Genomic DNA, 23,415 nt, shown 5'->3' on the forward strand with positions numbered 1-23,415 from the left:
AGGTTGAGATGCCATAGTCTTATTAGAGATTTATTTCTAATTGAAGTTAATCACTATTATTTTTTATGATTACCCTTTCTTTTATATGAGTTATTGTTATTTGTTTATGTGATATTACTTTTATATGAGTTATTGTTATTTGTTTATGTGATATTAGACTTTTTTTTTTCTTTGATAACATGTTTTGATTAAACACAATCTTCACATTAATATATCAATCAATATTATTTTTTAATTAACATTAATCAATTTTTTTTAATCAATATTTTATGTGTGATTATTGTTCTATTGACGTTAGTTGTGACTTTTTATTAATGCCACAAATAATGTTGTTTGAGTTATGTATAATGTATGTATTAAATAGATTCTCATATTGTGTTACTTATTAGACATTTGTTGCATACATTCTTTATGGTCTAAATAGAAAAATCTTAGTTTTCATTAGCATTAATTTGAATTGAAAATGTCATGTTTTGTGGAAAGGTAGGGATAGAGATCCTCATCTAATTGGAGTTCAACACCTTCAAATGATCTAAATGCACATGCATGATAATTCCTTCATAAATAATATATATAGTACTTAAATTATTTTTGTAATCTTTGGAGCATATTATAATGCAACATTATGCATCTTTTTCATCTTAATTTCGAACCATCATATTTCCAACACCTTTACTAAAAGCATACATAATCTCATAACATAATTATACTGAATTTTCTACAATTAACAGGGTGTTAAGAAAACACTGACTGAAATATCATTACCATTGTTTTCGCATTGTATTATTATCATTAGGATAAATATAATAAAAATAATATTAATACATTTCATTTTTAATATAATAAGGAAAAAGTATAATTTTGTACATTTTATTTTATTTTATTATCATTATTTGAATTAAATTAATACTTATACCTTTCGTGTTTATTAAAAAGAAAATTAATGTTAATATACATGACTCAATCATTTGTTTTACTATTTTTGTAAATTTAAAATAATTGCATACCAGATTAAATTTTGTTATTAAATAAATATATATTTATATATATAATAACTAGTAAAAAATGAACGCACACTTATTTATTAAAAACTATACTCAATTAAACAAATAAAAAATATTATATTAAAACAATAATTGAAATATTTTTTATTTAAATAATTATTTAGGCTTATTTATATTTTATATATATATATATATTTATATATTTATATTAAAAGAATAGAGATTACATTTCCCCATGTGTATTGAATAAAAAAATATAAAGAAGAAATTGCCGTCAAAGACGATCAACGAGATAACTCCACCCGATGCAAAGACATTCGCTGGCCACACTTTTTGACAACTGTTATCACTGTAATAAAGCTGTTTTCAACCATTCTTCCCTCCCTTTCACTACACAATTTTATTTTATTTTATTCTCAATAGAATCAATCAAGCTTATAGGGACCAGCGCCCAATACCATGCGGCCACGTGTCATGTGAATCCCACTACTACTCTACTCCACACTTAACAAACCTCCAAATTAAGCTAAACATTAAACAGTTGCTTAATCAATCGCCGACCAAGCTCAATTTGAAATAGAAAGAGCCACAAATTTGGGAGTGAGAAAGAAGGAGAAAGTGCATTTTACCTGAATAATGGCTACTGCAGGAGGCTACGGAGACGCGAACCAAAAGGTAGATTACGTGTTCAAGGTGGTGCTTATAGGCGATTCAGCGGTGGGGAAGTCGCAGATACTTGCGCGATTTGCCAGAAATGAGTTCAGCTTGGATTCGAAGGCCACAATCGGTGTCGAGTTCCAAACCCGCACGTTGGTGATTCAGCACAAGAGCGTCAAGGCTCAGATCTGGGACACTGCGGGACAAGAACGGTTCTCTATCTCTTCTACTTCTCTTCAACTATATCTACACTATACTCTGTTATTTTCTGCTTGTTTCATTTCGCTGTTTGTTTGAAGTAAAACCTAGAGGATTTTAGTGGAGGATTTTGTAGATCTTTTTGACTTGTTAGGTTTCGCGACGTATTGTATCCGTTGCTTGATATGCCTTTGAAACAATAGTTACTGATTAGTGCGCACCTTCTGTATGCTCTGATCGCGGCGAATTATTACGCAGTTTAACTCTGAGTTAGATACTTAGATGTTAGATTTGTTTGCTGAGTTGATCTACTCGTCTGGTCGTGGCCGACGGAAGAATTGATCCTTGGATTTGTTTTTTTAGTGACCACCTTCGTGTTTTCCGCCAACTTAGTCTGTAGTAGTAAGTCAAACTGAGTTTGACTTGGAATGTTTTGCTTGTGGGAGAAGGATCTTGAACTTTGGAGTTTAATATCTGTGCTATCGTTGATTGCATGTTCCTTGAAATAGTTTGACGAATGGCAACTACAGAGGTTAGAAATTAAAACCTAACTTCATATTGTCACCAACCTTTTTGCACTTGTTCGGGACAAACACAAGGGTAGGGATCGTGTACCTCGATGTCTTGTTGGATGTGGCAAGAACTCTACGATTCTAGTCGGTGGATGTTTGAGTACGGAGTTGAGGGACAAATAGATAGCCTATCTCATGTGAGTTGATGAGGTATTAGTCTGTTTGAACTTATTCTTAGTGATAAGTGAATTATCTCCATCTTATCTTTAAAGGATTAGAAGATTATCTGTTGATTATTTTACATATAAGATAACTATCTATTGTTATGGATTGGACGTGTGTGGTCAGAGGGGTGACCTAATTGGACCATTTGGAACCAGAATTGGGAAGAAATTATTAGGACTCAAACTATTTAGATTTCCGTGTCTTTGGTTCCCGTCAATGTTTATGCAATACATTCAAGTTTTATAATTACAAAAAGGAATTAATAATGCTTAACTGTGTCTTATATATAAAGATTAATAGCGATCATAATTGTCTAAGATCACCTGCCAATTTCGTTTGGACCAAGTCAGAACAACATCCCTTTTCTCAACTTGTTTTGGGGCTGTCAAGGTTTTCTTTGAGACAATTTGAGTATTGATGTGCACTGTGATGAACTCAAAGGCAAACATACTTATGAATGAAGGATAATAATTTTCACAAGTAAAGATGAATGTGCCACCCGACTGCCCTCTCTCAGTTTATACGCCCTTTCATGGGACGTATTAGAACTTCACTTGGAAGTGACATATCTGTTAGAATATTCCTAGTTCATATATAGTGTGCTATTAGAACTTCGAGACTATAGTAATCAGATTGAATTGTCTAGATAACCTAATAAAATCCTTAGAAATGATTCCTACAAATTTCTGTTCCGTGTTTGAATCTGTGTTGCACTGTTAATGCGTGTGTATTTGGGAGGAGAATACCTGTGTAATGGACCTGAAGGTCAAGAGTTACCTATACAAACTTTTGTGTTAAACCTGCCCATTGAAGGAATTCTGGTTGTACACAAAGTGAGAACAAACACGTTGTTAGTAGGTAGGCCTATGATTATATTTTGTACCATTCTAAAAACCGTTTTTTCAATTTCTGGTATCTTTTGTGAAATAATTCTTGTTAATGCCTATAGATGCAAAATTCATGTGCGAATTTGTTTATAAGCTTATTTCATTCCTCACAAGAGAGAGAAATCAAATTTATAAAGCAATTAGGAGTATATTGATTTTTTTTCTACGTTTATAATTAGCTGTCATCATTGCCCAATTTCCATGGGATTGTTCTTTTAAAATAGTTATTTCTCAGCTTTGTAGTATAACAGAATCGTTGGGTGTAAAACTCACGTACATTTCAACAGAAACAGAAGTATCTGTGACTGAACTTACCATCCACATAAGTAGTGTGTATAGATTATGAATTTATGCAAAATGTTTGCACATGAAAGGGGCTCGTTTGTGTTGCTAAAAGTTTAACCCACAAATTTAAATTAAAAAATTATCATTTTCTTACTTCTTTGGCCGCCCACTATATAATATCCTCTGCAGTAGACAATCTTACCAGAGCATGTTGGATGCAATCTTATTTGTAGAGAGTACTTTAGTTTTATTTTTTTTTACTAAATCGGAAACCTGAGAGCTTATCACTCAATTAGTTTAACTCTTTCGAGAAAGGTTATGTATATTTCTGTATGGATAATCATTGGTATATTGTCAAGTTTAAAGTTAAAGCAGTATGTATATTTTCAGCCTAGTTATTTTAATATGCTGTGTTTGTGATCTTTTTGTACGGTGTATATTTTTAGGTTGTATGTGCTTTTTCAATCATCACACTGTTGTCAAGTTTATATCTCTGATCATTTTATGATACCCAATACCCATGGTTAACGTACCATTACTCCGAACACTGATTGCGGTTTGACCTGACATATAAATGATTTTATTCTACAGATATAGAGCAGTCACAAGTGCATACTACAGAGGTGCTGTCGGGGCAATGCTGGTTTATGACATCACAAAACGTCAAAGCTTCGATCACATACCTCGCTGGTTAGAAGAACTGCGAAACCATGCAGATAAGAATATAGTCATTATTCTTATAGGAAACAAAAGTGATCTGGAGAACCAGCGTCAAGTACCCACAGACGATGCAAAAGAATTTGCCGAGAAAGAAGGCTTATTTTTCTTGGAGACTTCGGCACTGGAATCGACTAACGTTGAAACAGCCTTCATGACGGTTTTGACAGAAATATTCAACATTGTTAACAAGAAGAACCTAGCGGCTGGTGATAGTCAGGGAAATGGCAACTCAGCATCTCTGTCTGGCAAGAAGATTATCGTTCCTGGTCCTGCTCAAGAAATCCCCAAGGGGAACATGTGTTGTCAGTAATCCTGACTTTATTTATAATTTGTTTAAATTTTCTAGATTTCATGCTTGTGTTCTTATCACCAATTTTTATTAATTTGGTGCATTTCGTTTTGTATATTTTTACATTATTTAAAATTTATTTTGCATGAGTTGCTCATTAAGATCAAGAGAGGGAAGTAATTAAAATTTTCGTGGTATAACATAGGAGACAACTTAATTGCGCTGTTTTTATCTGTTAGTAGGAATAGAATACATGTAAGGCGGACAGACAATCATCATCCTGACGGTGCTGGTCTTCCTTGACTTTAGACGTGCTGTTTTAGATATGTTTATTGTTATTTTTTCAATTAGATTAAAGTTTCATCTCATTAATCAATGCTCACCTTTGTTATGCTGGATTTTAAAATAAAACTATTTTAATCAGAAAATATAACAAAATAGTGGTACTGATTTAAGCTTAATTCTTTGGTAGTAACTTTGTTAGACTCGGAATAGAGTTTATTATAAAATGCCATACCCATAGCCTTAGCTTGATGCCATAATTCTTGTTAATTTGCACAAATAGTTCTTTAAGTTCAAGAATCAATTTAATCAACATTGTTGTAAGATTTGTAAGTTTGTATAACAAAGGTCCCTGGTCTTGATAGATCTAGAATAATAAATCTTGTGGGATTGATACCAAAGTCCTTGGTCTTGGATGACATTTCCAGATAAAGCTACTGTTTTAATAGCACATACAATAATATAATTCTAATATTTTAAAGACAATATAATTTGTTAAACTTTAAAATAAAACAACATAATAATAAATAAAATGTATTTTAAATTTATAAAGTAGTAATTATTATAATCTTAAACAAAAATAGCTTCTCGTTTAAATTGAAAGCTGATAATGCATTTGTAATAATAGTACTTCAACTATTAAAAATTTGCAAGATTTTAAATTAAATCAATTTCAATCTTGTGCGCTATGCGTGAAGATCACTATATAATACTGAGAAAATACAAAAATAAATCTAATTGACAACGAGAAAAATGAAAGTTTAACTTTAAAATACCCAAACAGACATTGGTTAAGACCTTTTTTTTTTTCACAAAAACCAGTGATCTCGCGTTTCCCTAACATGCAACTAGAACAACTTTCCAATGCTCATAAAATGTGCTGGTTAAGTAAAATGGACGCTTCTGTCAAGTATAAGCAATTCTGGTAAACTCACTAAAAGGTATTAATACAAATTTGAGCAAAGTCTGTGTGCTAACTTGGCTATATAAATAACACGACGAGAAAAATGAATAGAAAATAAATTCATAACTTACACAGGTGGACCAACGGCCTTAATTTCTGCAAAATGCCTTTTTGTAAGAAGGATGAGAGAGTTAAGTTAAGTGGGAAACATGAGGATACGAGCTGTGAATAAATTAGTAAAAACCTAGATTGACTACTCCAAGTAATCAGTGAAAAATATTAAATATCCGTTAATTATTCACCTTTTTCTAACACCCAGTAACTCCCACGTCTTCAATTTTACCGTTTTCCACTTGTGCTTCATCTCCCTTGGTACCAGACGGTTGGTCCTCATGCATGGAGGAGTCCTTTTCTGTTTGTGTATCTAGACGCATTAAAAGCCTTTGGAGCAGTTCTTGGCATTCCAATGCACCAACCATCACAGTCAAACTTGCTCTACCCTTCCAGCATCCAATGGCTACAGTAGACTCGTCCACTTGGAGGGTCCCTGTACCAGCTCTGCTTCCTGCGAAGAAAGAAGAAGGTCAAATAGAGTCTGGCTGATTGGCATTTACTCTTTGATCATGCCGGTGCATACCTTCACCCAGAACTATCACGCAACAGCCCGGCATTAGGTTTGCAGCATTTTCTCCGAACTTGGCATCCACAAAATCTGCAAATTTTACAGCTCTATACTGCAGAAGATGCTTGAAATCTATCGCAGATGCACATAGAATCTGTTTGGAGATGTGAGGGAGAATAAGGGGCAATCCTTCAGAAGTGATCCGGAAAGAACATTGTGCAGACCTTCCTTCACATGAAGTTTGTCTTTCCTGTATGATGATGACATTGGCAAGCTTTTTCACTTATTCACAAGAGAGCTAATCAAATAACTCATTTGTCACATACAGTTGAGGGCAGGCCACTGATTGTTTACAAGTAATTAGTTTTTTATAAAAATTCAAACAAACTATCAAGGCTTTATATCACAGCAATCCCATATCAATTATCACGGCAAAAAGAAATCTCACACCCCAGTTGTTTACCATGATTCATATCCCACAAAATATTCTAAACTGAGTCAGGAAAAACAGAAATAGGAATCTTAACACTAACAAGTCATGCTACTATTTTAATATTTGTGTTTTTATACACTATAATTTTGTCAATGTAACTCAGTTTGACTAAATTTATTTATATAAATAGATGGTAACCTTTACCCACACAAGTTTCAACCTGATCTGTGTCCTCAAATGACACTGTTTTCACTACTGCATAGGGAATTATTTAAAAGGATTTTGGTTCTCTGAAAAGAGAAAGTAAAGAGAAAAGAGAAAGTTTCCATCTTTTAGTTGAACTAAATTATCTACAACATATATCTACGGTAAATAAATTACTACGTTCCCACTTTATACATGTTCTCACTTTATTGAAAATAATAAGCATATGTTATAAATAAATCAACTTAAAAATTACAATAATAACACAAACATTTATAATTGAGATGATAATATACTTACAAAAACCTTCAGGCCAACAGAAGTTATTTTAAGTTGCTGCCCCACTGAGAAGTTCAACTCCAGAACATCTTTGACTGACTTGGATATATAGTAAATTCTTTTCACGTGACTTGTATCACTGTTTCTTGTTACAAGGTGACCATTAAATGGAAATTGATCATCAATGCCATAAAATGCCTTTATGCTGTCAATAACTCCTTCATCTTTGAAGAAGACAACAGGATCAATGCCTCTCCATTTTCCTTGAAACTGTAGCTTCCTTTTGCCTGGAGTATTCTTTGTTATGATTTCTACACTGCAGGGTTCTTGGGCTTCCTTGAAATCCGCTTCTTCACATGCAACAGAATTAACCTTCAAATCTGTTTCATTAGGTTCATTTTCATCTATATTAGCCTCTGAAATTCCTTCAGGTATACTTTCCAATGGATTAACATGCAGTTCGTGTGAATCCTCATTGCCCTGGTTTGCTGTGTCAACCTGTTTCCCAACTTCTTTTCTAGGTTTTACCTGGATTGCTGCAAAAAGGGACAACAATCACAAACCTATTATGGCAAGAAAAGGCATAGACTGGACACAAAATATGTTAGCATTTAAAAGAGGCTGCTTGAAGGAAGAGTTATTCCCAATATCCACTAGAATTCCTTGACTCTGTTAGTCAGGATTTGAGAGAGAAAAACAACTAAAATCATAAAAGAAATTACCAGGAAGAGCAGAAACTTTCTGCAGAACAGCAATAAAGAAGGCCCCAGTGTTCTGATCATGAGGCACAAACCTCATGCACCGCTCTAGTGGGAAATCAGAATCTTCCTCAGTAAATTCGAGCATAGCAGGGTTCTCCATTGCTTGGATATCATCTTCACTATGTCCCTTAACATCATCAGTATTAATATCACCTTCAATGATGACATTAGAATTACTATCACCAACATCCTGATAGCTTCCGCCATTTGGAAACATGCTGGGAAGAACTACATTTCTACGAAGCTTGGGAACGTCTTTGCTGGAGATGAACCACTTGCCTCTGTCACATACCTGCACATCCAAACCATCTTCAGACGCATGTCAATGCACACAACAGCATAACAACCTTAAACCCTTCTATTCTAGAGTACTGCATTCAATTAACTACACAATAATCACACATCTTCTGTTAGAAATGCAAGTTTTATTTGGGTATACATAATATTTTTCTATTCAGAAAGTTTGAAATTTAATGTTTTACCAGGAATGTGAACTTGGGTACAAGTTGACTGACATCCCAGTAATCAATTACAAGGAATTAACAACTAAAACACAACTAAAAAATGAGCCAACCACAAGAATGACAGGCCATGTGACACAATAAAATTGAAATAATTAATTCATTATAATAAGTAATGAAGACATTTTCTCCTTCTAAGCCCCAGAAAGAAGAGTCATGCATGCTCGAATTTGCCATGTATAAGCCAATCAAAACATCCATTGGTAGTCATTACACGTTTTATCTTCAAACTTTAAAACACAAGGCAACAAATAGTCACAGAAAAAACAAACCTTCCATCTCTTGAGACCTGGTCGACGAGTGAGTTGGGAAAGTTCACTAGAGACATCTACAAGTTCGATGGACCCTCCACACCTTCGCAAAACCTGCAATTGGTACGTAAGGGAAAATACTTAAGTGCTACAAACAATGTTAATATATTCTAGTAGGTGCCAAGACCAAAGCATTGAACATGATTTTTTTTTTAATAAGGAAAAACTCCAACTATTTTTTCAAATAAAAAGAAGAACTATTAATGTTGAATAAACAAAAAGTAAATTCTTATATTGTGGACAAATTATTATAAAGTGGGGACATCTCAGATGGAGTTTTTCCTTCATAACCACAAGCTACAAAAGCAACCACAGAAGGATTTGTAGTAATACCAAAGAGTGGATGCGATAGAACTATTGATAGTTAGCCCCAGTTAGCTTCCATTAATTAAATTACACGTTTCTATCAAATACTTCTTTGAAATCAAGGCTATATTCGTATTTCTTCTAAAAAATAAATATCCATTGAATATATAAGATAGCAACCAATTGATCCCTGATAAAGGAGTGACGTATCAATGAAGGAACAAATTATACATATAAAAGCATAAAGTATCTACTTCATCGTATGAAAATAAAACACTTCAATAGAAATGCCCATAACTGGACAAGCTAGATAGCATAGCTGGCAAGAAATATAATTTCAGAGCTTTCAGAGCTGATTACCTCTGCCACAACCGCTTCATTCTCGATAGGATTCATTGAGCAGGTTGAATAAATCATCCTTCCACCAACTTTAAGTAAAGATACACCTAATAACGTTAATAGAGTGATTAAGTTTGCCAACATCGTTTTGGTAGCGAATTCTTATTCACCCTATACTCATCTGTATCTATAATAATAATAGCAGTAGTTTGATCCAAGTACCATACGGAAAAAAAAAAAAATTGAACCAGAGGAACAAGAGACCGTCAGTTCAAACTAAAACTAAAAATGCACAGAAATAAATTGTTTGTATAAAGAAAAAGAATGCTTGTCAACTTCAATAGTCAATAGAACTTCTCTACTAAATCAACCATGAATGTAACTTCAATTTAACTATAGGGATTGTGATTGAGAAAAATGTACCTCGCATTGCAATTAGAACTTGTAGGTTATGAAGGCCATTTCCAGTCCCTGTGTTCCTTTATACAAGAAAAATCAGTCTTAAGCCAAGAAATAGCATATGGTGGTTGAAGAAAAAGAAGGAAGAAGAATGCATACAGGAAAGGAACAAAATTACCATTTCCTCCAGAGATCAGGGGCCTTACGTAGGGTACCATCTCCACTGCATGGGACATCACACAGAACCCGATCAAATAATAACTGGCCTTCTTGATCTAGCTCCATTTTATCATAATGTTTTTCTAAGAGACATCCTGGGAAGTGTTGAGCTTCATGATTGGTGACAATCAGGTTAGCTGTGCACATCCGTTTGGTTTGGTGAATGAGAAGATTACATCTTTGGATATCTAGATCATTTGCTATAACCTGATTATTAAGCATAGACTAATTAATAAAGCACATGAATCCTGATAAGGACAGACCTTATTTGCTAGACTGTTTTGTCTAGGAAACAAATAAAATAACATTATGCACACAGACACAAACCATTCCATCGGGCAGAGATCCTACTTTAGTTGAATGGTGTAAAATCTCAAGCAATTGAAATGTTTTTGAACCTGGTGCTGCACACACTGAATAAAAGCAATCAAATAGAAAAATAGTTAGAAGTACTAAAATATGCATTGCAAACAAACAAAATAGCACAAAAAAATGGGAAAAGTGACAAAATCCACTTCAGTACAGCACAAGTTACTTACTATCAAGTACAAAATGATTTGAATGTACATCCAAAAACAGGGGAGGTACCTGTGTAGCAAATAAACATTTGTGTCCACTAGTTAAATTTTTGAAATGTAAGATCATAAAGTAAAATACATGCACTAAATCATCCAGCTATCTAGAACAGGAGCTAGTCCTTTTTTACGATCATGAATAATGATAGACAAAACGTAAACTGGCCCACCATGCTGACAGCTTCCTGTCTTGTAATATTTCCAATTTCATTTTCTATCTTTAAGAATTCATGAAACCTGAGAGATTCACATAATAGGGAGCAGGAATTGACATATTAGTTATAAGCACTAACTTATGCATAATTTATTTGAATTAACTAAACAATACATTCTGATATAAGGCATAAATCATAACTAAATGCAACCAACCAGTCATGTGAAAGTCATAAATAAGCATGGTCATATAACTAAACATCAAGTCATAATCATACTATATCAATATGAACTTTTGGCTGTTGCGCTGTTAATTAGAACTACATATCTAGTTCCAAACTAATATAGGTTCAATTCACACCACTCATGTACAAAACTTACTAACCTCCCGAGTGTTTGGTTTTTCCTGAGCTGCTTACGCGAAAAATTCGAATGCCAAGCAAGATTATCAGGATACCATGGCAAAGGTAAAATAGCCTCTGTATCATCCCCTTCCACAACCTACATATAACAATTCAGGACCATAAGAAAAAGAGTCAAAGACTTTAAACATGAAAAATCGACAGTAGCAGCATAATTAAACAAAATTGCTGCCGGTGACATACCTCAGCCTGAAGAGAGTGCACAAAATCATTCTCTAGTTGGGACCGAATATCCGCGCAAAACCGGCTACTGGAATCACCGAATAAAAAGACACAATAAACTTAAGCAAGCATCAACGTAACTTGGAACTGAAATAAACGAGTCTAGATTCAAACTGAAACGGATTTGACTATCTTTACTACGCACGTGCAATTATTTTATACTTTGAAATGCTGTTACAGATAGATGATTATTTTCAAAATCAGTTGAACTCAGTCACTGGACAGAAGGTGAAAATCCAAAAGAAGTTTAAATAGAAATAAATAAATGAATACGTGGAATTGATCCTGAATGCTGCAGGCAAAGGAGTTCGGAGAAGTTGCTCGAATTCATCCCATTCTTGCGATGACACGATTCCCTGCTCCTGCAAAAGAAAGAACAGAATCAAAGAAATGAGAGAATGAGAGAGGAGTTACGGTATGTTACTTAGCGAAGCATTGGTTAGGTTGGTTTACCTTGTAATAGTGATCGAAAGCGAGGTTCTGAGTAGCGAAGCGGTCGGAGAAAGGAAAAGGATCTGAATCTGATCTAGGACGTTTGGAGTTCCACACATTTTCTCTGCTCTCTTGGAAATGCTTTCTTTGAGTGCGACTCTTCTTCCCTCCCTTTCCTCTCCCCATGCTGTTGCACTTGCAGTTTCAGTTTCAGTTTCAGTTTGGGGGCACACGGTAGTGGTAGTCCATTATTCATCCCGGGTCAATTAGCGGTTAAACGCAATGGGCTTGGGCCTTTTTATATAGTCTAAAACTTAATGTTTAAAAAAAATAATTTTTATATTTCAAAATTCAAAAATAAAAAATAGTTTTCGAATTAAATAATTCAAAAATTAAAAACAACTCTGTAAGTTAAAAAAAAATCAAGTTATGCAGTTTAGGAACTACTTTTTATTTTTAAATTGTATTTGAAAGTTATTTTTTAATTCTAAAGGACTAAAAATATGGATTTGCGGGAAGAATTTGCCCAATTTCTTAGTTTTGGAGAACCACTTCAATAATTATTATTTTAGAACCTTTGGTGCTTTCTTGTTATAAAACTTGAAATAATAAGGGTTCAATACAATCTAAACTAGTTTTTCAATATATTCATATGTGGTAGAGATATTATTATGTATCATATTATCTTTTTAACTTTTATAAATACAATGAAAAGTGATTCTATAAAATCATCTTGTTATGATTATGAGTGTGTAGCTGGTGTAATTTTTATTATTTTTAATTAACTACTATTTAACCCTTGTTTCTTGTATTCTCTCTTACAGATATACAAGTTCTTTTATTTTATACTGACACATTTTTTTTTTCTCTTCTTTCTTGTATGGTTTCTTTTGAGAAGTATACAAGTATCTCTTCACTTTCTTTTGTGACATTAATATCCTTATAACTTTTGAAGTTGTCTCCCAACTTAAAGCATGTGGCAAATAATTTATTGGTGGTTTTGTTGCACAAAGAAAATTGAGAAAACTTTTGAGAAGAGAAGGAAAAAGAAAACCGATAACAATACAAGGAAAAATAAAAATTCCATTCCTTACATGTCTTAATATTAATATTGTTAACTTTATTTTCTTAAAATTGTACTGACAATATTTAAGAAGAAGGCTCTTAAAAAATGTGAGAATAATATAATCTGAAGAAAATTGATATATTTTTTTTGTATTTTTAATTAAACGAGTAAAGTGTCACAAAATTACAACAGGAAGTAATTATTCATGTTTATATAATAAAAAATCAGGATGTAATAATAATAAACAGTAGTAAGAAACAGTGATATATATATATATATATATATATATATATATATATATATATATATATATAATAATAAAAATTGTTAAAATTGAAAATCACTCGGGGTGAAAATTAAAAACAATCCTACTGAAAATTGATCCGGACTAGACATTGATATCTACATATATTTCACAAATGATCAAAAAATATACTCATAATAAGTACAAATAGCCTTTTCCAGAACTTCAGAACACTCTGGTTTCAGTTTTGGTAGATAAAGATAGAGGGTTAAACTATGTTTATTCATTAGTTATATCACATAATTCTGAGTCAACAAACACCTATACTATTATTGTTACTGTTATTTTAATTCTGTCTTCTACTATGACATCATATCAGTCATACTCTTACATGAAACTTTTTTGATCTGCATCAATCTATAATTCATAACCTGGGAACCTAGAGTTCTGGGGTTGAAGCAGATCAAACAAGAGGCACGCCGTTCCAGCAAGACCTTGGAAGAGTGAATAGCCATTGGCAGGAGCAAGAGATTTTGCATTGTCATACAAGCAAGAAGCGAATGATTTTGCTCTCTCTTCGTAAATACTCTCTTTAGTGAGTCGATATAGGGAAAGGAAGGCATAGGCATTTCCAGATACCCCATCTGCAAGTCCCATTTTCTTCACCAATCCACTTTTCCACACAACTTCCCCTGCTTCTATCGCTGCATCTCGAAGTTCTCTGTCATTAGGAAACACCTACAAATACAAATCGGTGAAATTACAGACAAAATTTTACCGACAAATTTTGATGTCATATTACGACAATGTAAGATATGTAAGAAAACCGAAGAGGAAAGAAAAGGTTTGTGTCTTACTTGTGCTGCTTTGCAGAAAGTGATGGCCATGCCAGTTGCACCATGACTCCATTGAACTAGCTTATCCCTAGGATTCCCTTCACTGGAGGGGTAGTTTCCACTGTGAGGGAAACGCTTACTCATGAGGTACCTTAAAGTTCCTTTGACATCCTCAGCATCCTCACTGGGAAGAGGAAAATGAAGCAGCACATGAAGGATACCAGCAAGACCATTTGCTGCACCAAGGTACCTTGTTCCATGCCATCTATACATCAATGGACACTCTTTAATATCAGATGCTCCTGCTCTACCACCAGCCAACACTGCATCAATGATCGGTACAAGAATGTCCTTTGGCACTGCTTCTTCTCCTAAGTGCTTGTTTAGGAATAGTGCACCCCATAAGAATCCAGCACGTCCATACATAAGATCATATGACATTCCGAAACCACCTTCCTCTGGTCCTACTGGTAGGGCTTTCTCTTTTGCCACCTATGCATTAATCCCATCATAGTAATAAAAAAAAAAAAACATGTTCGAAAAAATAAAATCATAGTGTAGATCTTTTTCAAGTGTAGATCTTCTTGTCTGATACAAAGATTCCAACAGATATGGAAGCACTATAAGTGAAGAATATGAACCACGAATCACTTCATGAAGTGTACAAACAAACAAATTCGCCAAAAAAAAGATATACGTGGTGTGCCAACGTTGTCCTTGAAGAACAGAGACAAAATAATTCAGACATAAATGAATTTGGTGCATTTTCATTTTCATGATTTTACCTCAATGAACAGAGCCAAAAACAAGTCACGCTTTCTCAGGTCCTCCATGTAATTGGCAACGACGGCACCAAGCGCATAAACGCCTCCACTACCGCATAAAAAAGTCACGTGTCTGTTGCTTTAGAAAAGAATACCAAAAATGTCAACATAAGAAGACCCACTGTTGTTACCATGTACCTTGAAAAAGGGTTAATTATCATGTGTTTTTTAAGAAAAAAAAAATAGGACTGAGTCGAACAAAGTAATGCTATGAATTAATTTATATAACTAAACAAATATTATAGGAGACTCATCACATAACTTGCAAGAAATCCTAGTAGCACACCTCTTTGAAGGAAAAAATTTTATTAAAAGTTGAAAATTTCACATTTGTTTGTTTTATAACTCTTTCTAGTTTTATAAGTTTTAATTAAATTACTGGAGTGGGTGTTACAGTACTTAAAACATTGAAAAGTGCAGTTAGAATCTCCAGTGTGGCATTCGGTCACCCATATATATTCTCATATCTTATTGAATTACCACAATCGAATCTCCTGAAATTGCCTGAAACTAACGCCAAACTTGATATCTTTTATAATATCAAATCAAATCATGAAACTACAACCATCCATGGCCTACCCACGTCGAAAAAAGAATCAAACTTTCCACCCAACCAAAATTCCATGCATTATTTTACATCTTCATTTTGCTATTATTTAACTATAGTTAATCATACTTTGTTATCCCAACATGTATTCTAATTCTAAAATCTAAATCGCACCACCAATATTTGTTATTTTGATTAAAAGTTACACGCCCTAAACATTATTTTCCAAAAAGTATACAATGCTTAATTTGTTGGAAATGTCTTAAGAAATGACGAGGGGAAATGCTAATGCTTTTTTTTTTTTATTGATTAGTTGAAGCATATTATCATAAAAGAAAACAGTACGGGTAACCATTAAAAGAATTCAATAAAATTTTAATTGACTTAGTATAAGAAATAATGGGTTACAATTAGTTAGTCGGTCATGAAATAGTTTTTTCAACAAAAGGATAATTAATGCCGTAAAAAAGACACATTTCAAACTTCTTAATAAAAAAACATATCGAAAAATTAAGGAAACCTAGCATGGAAGATACCTGAGCGAGGCACGTGCAGCGGTGACACACGTGTCAACGATATCTCTGCATAACAGCAAGTCGTTCCGGCAACCGGTAACCTGGTACGACCGCAAACAAGTGAAGGCAGTGCCCAAGAGTCCCGAATACACCGTCGGATCAACAACCTGGTCTCTCCGGTTCCAAGTTTCCTCCACAACCTGTTCGTACCCATATTTTCACTTCTTTTAAGGTTCACGCTCCACTGTAACAACGTCTAGATCATTCTATATAAGCAGAAAGTGAAAAATAGAAAGGAACCTTGTCCTTGAGGGAAGTTGCTGCTCTCAAGAATGTTTCATAGGGAAGTGAAAGGTTTTCAGCCGTCAGATTCATGCTTTCGGTATTCAAATCAGAGGGCTCGGGTTTGGGTTTGGCCTTTTCGCTTCCACCTTCGACTACTGAGAACGTCATTGTCTAGAAACTGAACCCAAAAATGAAAGAGTGAAGTGGTGTTAAGTGTGAGCAAGTTACACGAGAATATATAAATACAACACAGTGGAGGCACCAAAACATGATCCTATTTATTATCGCTTGTTGCTTCTGTTCAGACATATTCCTGGGGCTTAAGGTTAGGTGCATAACGTGTCGAGCAGAAGTTCAATGCGGTGGCGGTGTATGGAGATACGGTACACCCGCTGGCCACGTTTGCAGCTTTTGTCGTTAAGGATCTAGCTAGAAACTGTAAAGAACATGCGAATCACATGCTGTTCTGGATAAGATATTTTCCTCCGGTGTGGGCCTCAAAATGTTCAGAAACCGTGTCCGTGTCCCATTGATATGTTTAATTTGTATTTGAATATTACAATTTGAAACCCTCAAATTGGTAACAAAACCCACCACAAATTTGGTCCGTTTTTCCCATGGTATATTGTATTCTATGTCCTTTATAGATTAGGTGGACCATGAAAATCTCAACGAGATTAATACCAGATTAATGTCTAATCAAGGTGTAAAGCATCACAAGTTTGAATAAACATGAGGAAAAACTGATTAATATAACTTGTACAGTGTTTCAGAATATTTTAATTAAAAAATTCCCGCCGTTTAATTTTACAATAGTAATATTCTCTCAACACACTTGTCCTACCTAATCCTTATGAATGCCGAATTAAATATAAGAAAACTATCCTACTTTTTCTTTTAATTTCACTTTACTTTTATTTGAAACGAGTCTCAAGGTGATGAAAAAATACAAGAATTATAAAGTATATACATATAATCTAATTTTAGTATTTTTTTTCTCATGTGTATGTAGTGATAACATTCTTATATGGGTTGTTATATTTTTATAAGATATATCATCCTTATTTATTATTAGTGAGCTTGTGTGATTTCTTTATGAAAATAAAAACTAATAAAGTTATTATTATAATTGTAAAATTAATATAAATAAATTCTATAATTTTATTGCAATTTCTTTTATCTATTTTCTACGTAATATTTTGATTTAAAAAAGTGGTTAAGTTTAAAAACCGGTCAAATAAAAAAAAACAGTTAAATTTAAAGAAACGATCATTTAAATGGTATAATTGATAAAATAATTATTTTCATATTTAAAAATTTTATTTAAGAGGTAAATTAGAAATTAAATATGAAAATTTTATTTATATGGGTATATAGGTTATAAAATTAAATAAAAAATAACAATTAAATCGAGAAAAAAGAGTTAAATTTTAAAAAAAGTCATTTCAAGAATAAAATTGATAAATAAATTATTTTATAATTTAATTTTTATTTATTACAATGTAAAATTAGAAACAAATGTAAACACTAACAAAGAAACTTATTTTATATATAGGTACATATAGATGGTATCAATTTTATAGTTGATTTTAATAGTTTGTGAATTTTATCTCAATAACTCATAAGTTTTTCAAAATTTTAGTTATAAATACAAGGGTCGAGTAGATTTTATTCATTGGAATTTGTCCCTCTATTCGAAATGTACTATATTTTTTTTCGTGTCAAATATTTTTACGCTATTTGAGTTATTTAAATTAGTATTTGAATTATTTACACTAAATACATCATTACCTTAACTTAAATTAGAAAAACACATTTAACACATAAAAAAATTTAATATAATTAAATTAAAATAACAATATTTATTTATTTTTTAAAATTAAAATTAAAAATATGTCAAAATTTCAAATGAAACGAATTTTAGTTTCATATTAAATTCACGTACTAAAATCATATTTTACCCTAAATATAATAACAACAATATTGAAGTAACAATATTTAACATGTTTATGTTAATTTCGTAATTTAAAAAGTATTAAAAATTATGATGCTAGTTTCCATCGATTTTATATTATCATGTATAATAATTTTGTCAGACTTTATGAAATCTAGTGGTACATCTTAAAGAAAAAACTGAATTCTTAAAAACACTTTTCTTTTTTAATTTCATCAAAAAATCAAGTATTTTTTAATTCAATCAGGTGAATTAAATTAAAAAAAAAAAAACCTGAAGTTTGTTTTACTCTTTGTAATGCTAAAAGTTTAAAAATAATGCCCTAAGCAACAGAAATAGATAATTAATATGATTGAGCACATCATAATCCTGAATTATAAAACATTTTTTTTAATCTCCATTGAATTTTTAATAACGGTGCTGTTATTTAACCAAAAACAAGATGGAATAAAATAAAAGTGGTCCCTAATTTTTTTTTTCAAAGTTATCTGTCTACTTTTTTCTTTTTTCAAGGTTTTCATTAAACCTCAGAGAAAATGCGAAGAAAAGGTCTTTGCTTGCCGGATTTATGAATTTGCCACAATATAACGTAATAAGCTGTCGCGGTGTTTTATTTTTTCCACGTTAATTATTACTTTTTATATTTTTCTCCGTAGAAAAAATTGTCAAATCAACAAAAAAAAAAAAAACCTCGGATATATGATAAACAAAACTAATATGTTATTTATATAATACTCGAAAAAACCGAACCCCAAAACCAAAATTAACTTTCCTTACATATTTTAAGTGTGAAAAAAAAAACATTATACAACTTTTGTAAATGGAATATTTATTCACTGGGTTGGGAAAGAAAAGAAAATAGCAAAAGATAAAAAAAAAAAATAGTGAGTAACTAATAAAATTTATTAAAGTTAGTTTCTATAAGGTGACATTCCATATGACATCTGTATTTAATTAAAAAATATATCTTGAAAATCATTTCTCTTGAAAATTATTTTAAAAGATTTATAAATAAATATATAATATACTTTATTCATTATTATTTTCAATGACTTCTTTTAGATAGTAAAAATAACTTTAAACAACTCTAAGAATATTTTATTTTTTTCTCTAAACTATTTGAAATAGTAAATTCCTGCCAATTACAGTTTGAATTACACATAAATTTCTTCAAACATCAAGAAAAAACCACTAAACATAAATTTGTATATTAACCTTGTATCTAAATGATATGAAACTTTTACATTTTACATTATTCTCTAAATTATATGTAACATTTCACATACAATCACTCTTTACATCACGAAAAGAAAAAAAAATTCTTCACATATGAAACAAAAACTTGATCTAAAAAATTTCAAATTTTAGAAATGATCTAGAAAAAAGTTTTGAATCAAAACATCGTTAACATTACAATCTAATTAATACAACAATTGATACTTACAGAGATCGAATGTTACGTCTGTAAATGTTCTTCATTGGATGGATCCTTTCGATGATTATGGTAACTTCTTCTTCGTATAAGGTCACCGAATCTCCTTAGTAAAGCTCTTCGTTTTCTTGAGTTCCTATCACCCTCGGGATCATCAAAATGAGATTCATCAAGATGATCAAAATCATCAGGGATTTCCATGTCTTGTCGTGATTCTGAATCCGATGAATCCACTTCATCAAATATTGAACCCTTTAATGTGTCATCATCAGCATCCTTATCCTTAGTATCTTTAACGTCCTTATTCACCTCTTCGTTTCCCGTTTTGCTCTGTTGTTGTTGCTTATGGCTATGTGGTGTTATCATCTCCTTCAAATTAAGGCTAAAAGTTTTGTTCAGACTCCTAGGTTCTTTGTGTTCCCTTTGATCCATTGAGTAATTGCCATGTGTCCTTGTTCTTCTTCCTTCCTTGATATTACTACTCTCCTCTTTGCCACTTTCTTTCACCGGTGGTTTCTCAGTGTCCTCATTTTTGAACTCCTTTATCGATGATTCCGATAGCATGCGTTTCAACTCTTTGATATTCTCAAACGACGCCACTTCATGGATTTTCAACATCTCGTTCTCATGGACAAGTAAGTTAAGACTGTCTTGTAACCTAGCATTTTCAGCCTTCGCAATCTCTGCACCTTCTTTTGCAACATTAGCTTCATTCAAGGCTTGTTTAAGAATATCGCGTAACTTCTGATTTTCTTCCTTTGAAACTCTTACCTTATTCTCTGCCTCTTTCAGAGCTTCAAGCGCATCATTGCACTCTTGCTTTGCAATTAACCTTTCCTCTTCGGCTCTTCTAATGCAATTCACAAGCTCAACCTCTTTCTCATTCCACGCTATAAGAGACTCTTCCGCTTCCGATCTCAACCTCTCAACCGTGTTCTTGTTCTTATCGGCTTCTTTCCTCGTTGCTTCAAGAATCTCCTTGTACCTTTCTTCTGTGGTTTTTAACATCACTTTCCAACGCTCAACTTCCTCTTTTGAATGCTCTAGTTCTAGTTGGCTTAGGGTTAGTTTTGCTTTCACCTGGTTCGCTTCTGTTGCCACTTCTTTCAATGCGAATGCCAAATCATCCATCGCCTTCTTACTATTCTCTTCTGCTTCAGTTGCTAACTTCAGTTCAGATTTAAGTATGCTTAGTTCTTCAAGCATGGTTTTAACCTTCTCAGAAACTTCCCCACCATTGCACCTCACCTCTTTTATTTCAGTTTCAATTTCCTTCCCCTCTCCACTTTTCTTCGATGGAAAGTCATTTTCTGTGTCTACAAAATCAAACCAAAAACATTCAATAACACAAATAAACAACACAAAAAACAAAGGTGGGAGTCATCAAAATATTACTAATAGAATAGATGGTACCAATCTTAATCAAAATTGAAAAGGAGGATCAGAGAGATTAAAGCATTACCATGATTTTTAGAGAGTTGATCGGCACTTGTTTCAGCTGCCAACCATTTTTCTTCAAGAGAAGCTATCTCAAGCTTTGATTCTTCAAGCAGAATCTTGTTCTGTTCCAATTGTTTGGTTTGCATTACTAATGTGTCAAACAAATTGGCTTCTGACTCCTTTGTCTTGTCTAGTTCAATCTCCAGCTCTTGAATTCTCCTTTTATAATTAGATAACAAGGTCGTTGCATTATCCTCGGAAGATCTAAGATTATCCATCTCATTCCTCATGTTGTCCAATAACACATCTTTCTCTGACAATTTGTTGTTCGATTCTTTAACACTTAATCTCTTGTTGGCTAATGTTTCATCCACCATCGCCTTATTTTCCTCGGCAATCCTTTTCATTTGTCTTGGGTCATTTAATGCTTGAACTCTCTCTCGTTCGAGTGTTCTCATTTGCTCCCCTATTTGCTTCATTTTCTTATCATATTTCTTCATGAAATCTTGTTCTATCATCTTCCCTTGCCAATTTATTGATCACCAACTATCCTTTTCAAAAACAATTAACATATTTAGAACAAATCAAAACAACAGTTATCATACGTGTGTCGTAATGTATAGTAAAAGAAAAAAAAAAATTCAACAATCATCGACTTCAATAAAATAACAAAAAAGAAAAAAGAAACAGGTATAAATAGTTACAGAAATAATTCTAATTTGAAGACTGGCTTTAATTGGTGTTGTTCCCGATTCCAAAATGAATTTAGTGCATGAAACACAGTTTGAGAGGCTTGGAAAATATCCTTTATCAACAATGGACGGAAAATGGTGAATGTAAATAGGAAGTGTAGGATTTCACAAGTGAATATGTTTGATTGTAGATAATTGTGCATTAAGAAATGTTCTATTATTAGAGAGTGAAAAAAATAATACGGAAAGATAGTAAGAAAAGAACGTAAAAAGGGCTTTACCATGAACCTTAAAATTGATAAATAATAATGTGTTTCGTGTTGTATGGTACAAATGAAGATGAGAAAAGCATTGGAATTGAATAAAGTCTTCACGTAATTTTCGTTTAACTAATCAATCTCTTCGTACTTAAGAATGGTAGGAAATCATAATTAAACTAACTTTGTAATTTTTTTTAATTAATTGAAATTATCTTTATAAAAAAGTTAATTACAAAATTATAATTTTATCGTTTCACAATACATAGATATCACTATGATGTGAACCAGTTAACTTAATCGATTAGGATTCTTATCCATCTTTATAGTTAAATGGTTGGGAAAAAAAAATCACATCGATGTAGCAATTTTGGAACGTGTAGTCAAGTTCAAATAAGATATATCTACAAATAATAGTATTAGTATAAATTGTTAACAGTAACTTTTTATTAAAGTATGCATAGATTAATTAAAATTATCTAAAAGCTTAGCAATTCTGCCACAACATTCTGAAAATGCATTACATGCTTTATATAAGAATTCGAATCGAATGAAAGTCATGTTATCAGGTACAAAAAGCAATACAACTCCATCCTTGTAGCTCAAAGAGGTAGTAAAAATGTAAAGTAATATTCTTATAAGTAATGTCACCTACTATGTTTTTCTATTTACTTTTTTTTTTTCAATTAAGAAAAGAAAAATCATATAGGTATAATGTGTATCAGTTTATCTTTCCCTCTTAAATAAATTATTGTATAAATAAAGATTATCATATTATAATCTCAAACAAAACTAAAATTTAATAGTTTCTTTCAGGAAACTACATTAACAGTCTTTTACATTTGACATTTAAGTCAATTTCTTTATTATAGACTCAAACTTATCCAGAATCATAACTTTTAAATATTTTATATCGAATTTATGACAAACGTTGTTCTACATTGAGCATTTTTGTAAGCATGTATCAAAGTGAAGATAAATAGATACACACCTCTACAACATACAAAAAACCAAAAGCTTACGTTCGTCTGTAACTACAGTTCTCGTATAATCTTAGATAGGAATTTTGTAATATTTTTCATGCTATGAAATTACACCTTTATAAAAGGTCATTTATGCTATATCCACTCAACTAGAATTTTACATTCGGTTCATAAATCAA

General features: G+C 32.3%; 4 protein-coding genes across 5 annotated transcripts; 1 reads left to right on the forward strand and 3 right to left on the reverse strand.

Moving 5' to 3' along the window:
• The first annotated feature begins 1,518 nt into the window (after positions 1-1,518).
• On the forward strand, positions 1,519-4,979 carry LOC114184761 (ras-related protein Rab11A-like). The gene is made up of 2 exons (XM_028072102.1): positions 1,519-1,873; positions 4,360-4,979. Exons 1-2 carry the CDS (start codon positions 1,641-1,643, stop codon positions 4,796-4,798), a joined length of 672 nt encoding a protein of 223 aa, XP_027927903.1. The 5' UTR covers positions 1,519-1,640; the 3' UTR covers positions 4,799-4,979.
• A 986-nt stretch (positions 4,980-5,965) lies between these two features.
• Positions 5,966-12,437, reverse strand: LOC114184678 (tRNA (cytosine(34)-C(5))-methyltransferase-like). Its single transcript, XM_028072012.1, has 15 exons — positions 12,183-12,437; positions 12,003-12,091; positions 11,691-11,757; positions 11,471-11,586; positions 11,103-11,169; positions 10,897-10,945; positions 10,685-10,770; positions 10,317-10,564; positions 10,163-10,218; positions 9,761-9,846; positions 9,056-9,148; positions 8,224-8,554; positions 7,523-8,037; positions 6,601-6,835; positions 5,966-6,528 (listed from the first exon to the last, which is right to left on the reverse strand). The coding sequence occupies exons 1-15, from the start codon at positions 12,345-12,347 to the stop codon at positions 6,272-6,274; spliced, it is 2,460 nt and encodes an 819-aa protein (XP_027927813.1). The 5' UTR covers positions 12,348-12,437; the 3' UTR covers positions 5,966-6,271.
• Positions 12,438-13,596: 1,159 nt separating this feature from the next.
• On the reverse strand, positions 13,597-16,800 carry LOC114185525 (lanC-like protein GCL1). 2 transcript variants are annotated; one of them, XM_028073299.1, is made up of 5 exons: positions 16,494-16,800; positions 16,215-16,393; positions 15,093-15,204; positions 14,329-14,799; positions 13,597-14,209 (listed from the first exon to the last, which is right to left on the reverse strand). In XM_028073299.1, the coding sequence occupies exons 1-5, from the start codon at positions 16,644-16,646 to the stop codon at positions 13,889-13,891; spliced, it is 1,236 nt and encodes a 411-aa protein (XP_027929100.1). In that variant the 5' UTR covers positions 16,647-16,800; the 3' UTR covers positions 13,597-13,888. The 2 variants fall into 2 exon arrangements, with proteins under 2 accessions (XP_027929100.1, XP_027929092.1); XM_028073291.1 differs by having other exon boundaries at positions 15,093-15,210; positions 16,494-16,795.
• Positions 16,801-19,813: 3,013 nt separating this feature from the next.
• On the reverse strand, positions 19,814-21,861 carry LOC114191263 (WEB family protein At4g27595, chloroplastic). Its single transcript, XM_028080438.1, has 2 exons — positions 21,327-21,861; positions 19,814-21,180 (listed from the first exon to the last, which is right to left on the reverse strand). Exons 1-2 carry the CDS (start codon positions 21,820-21,822, stop codon positions 19,889-19,891), a joined length of 1,788 nt encoding a protein of 595 aa, XP_027936239.1. The 5' UTR covers positions 21,823-21,861; the 3' UTR covers positions 19,814-19,888.
• Positions 21,862-23,415: the final 1,554 nt, after the last annotated feature.

The sequence above is a fragment of the Vigna unguiculata genome, chromosome 1, assembly GCF_004118075.2.
Source record: "Vigna unguiculata cultivar IT97K-499-35 chromosome 1, ASM411807v1, whole genome shotgun sequence".
Taxonomy (NCBI): domain Eukaryota; kingdom Viridiplantae; phylum Streptophyta; class Magnoliopsida; order Fabales; family Fabaceae; genus Vigna; species Vigna unguiculata.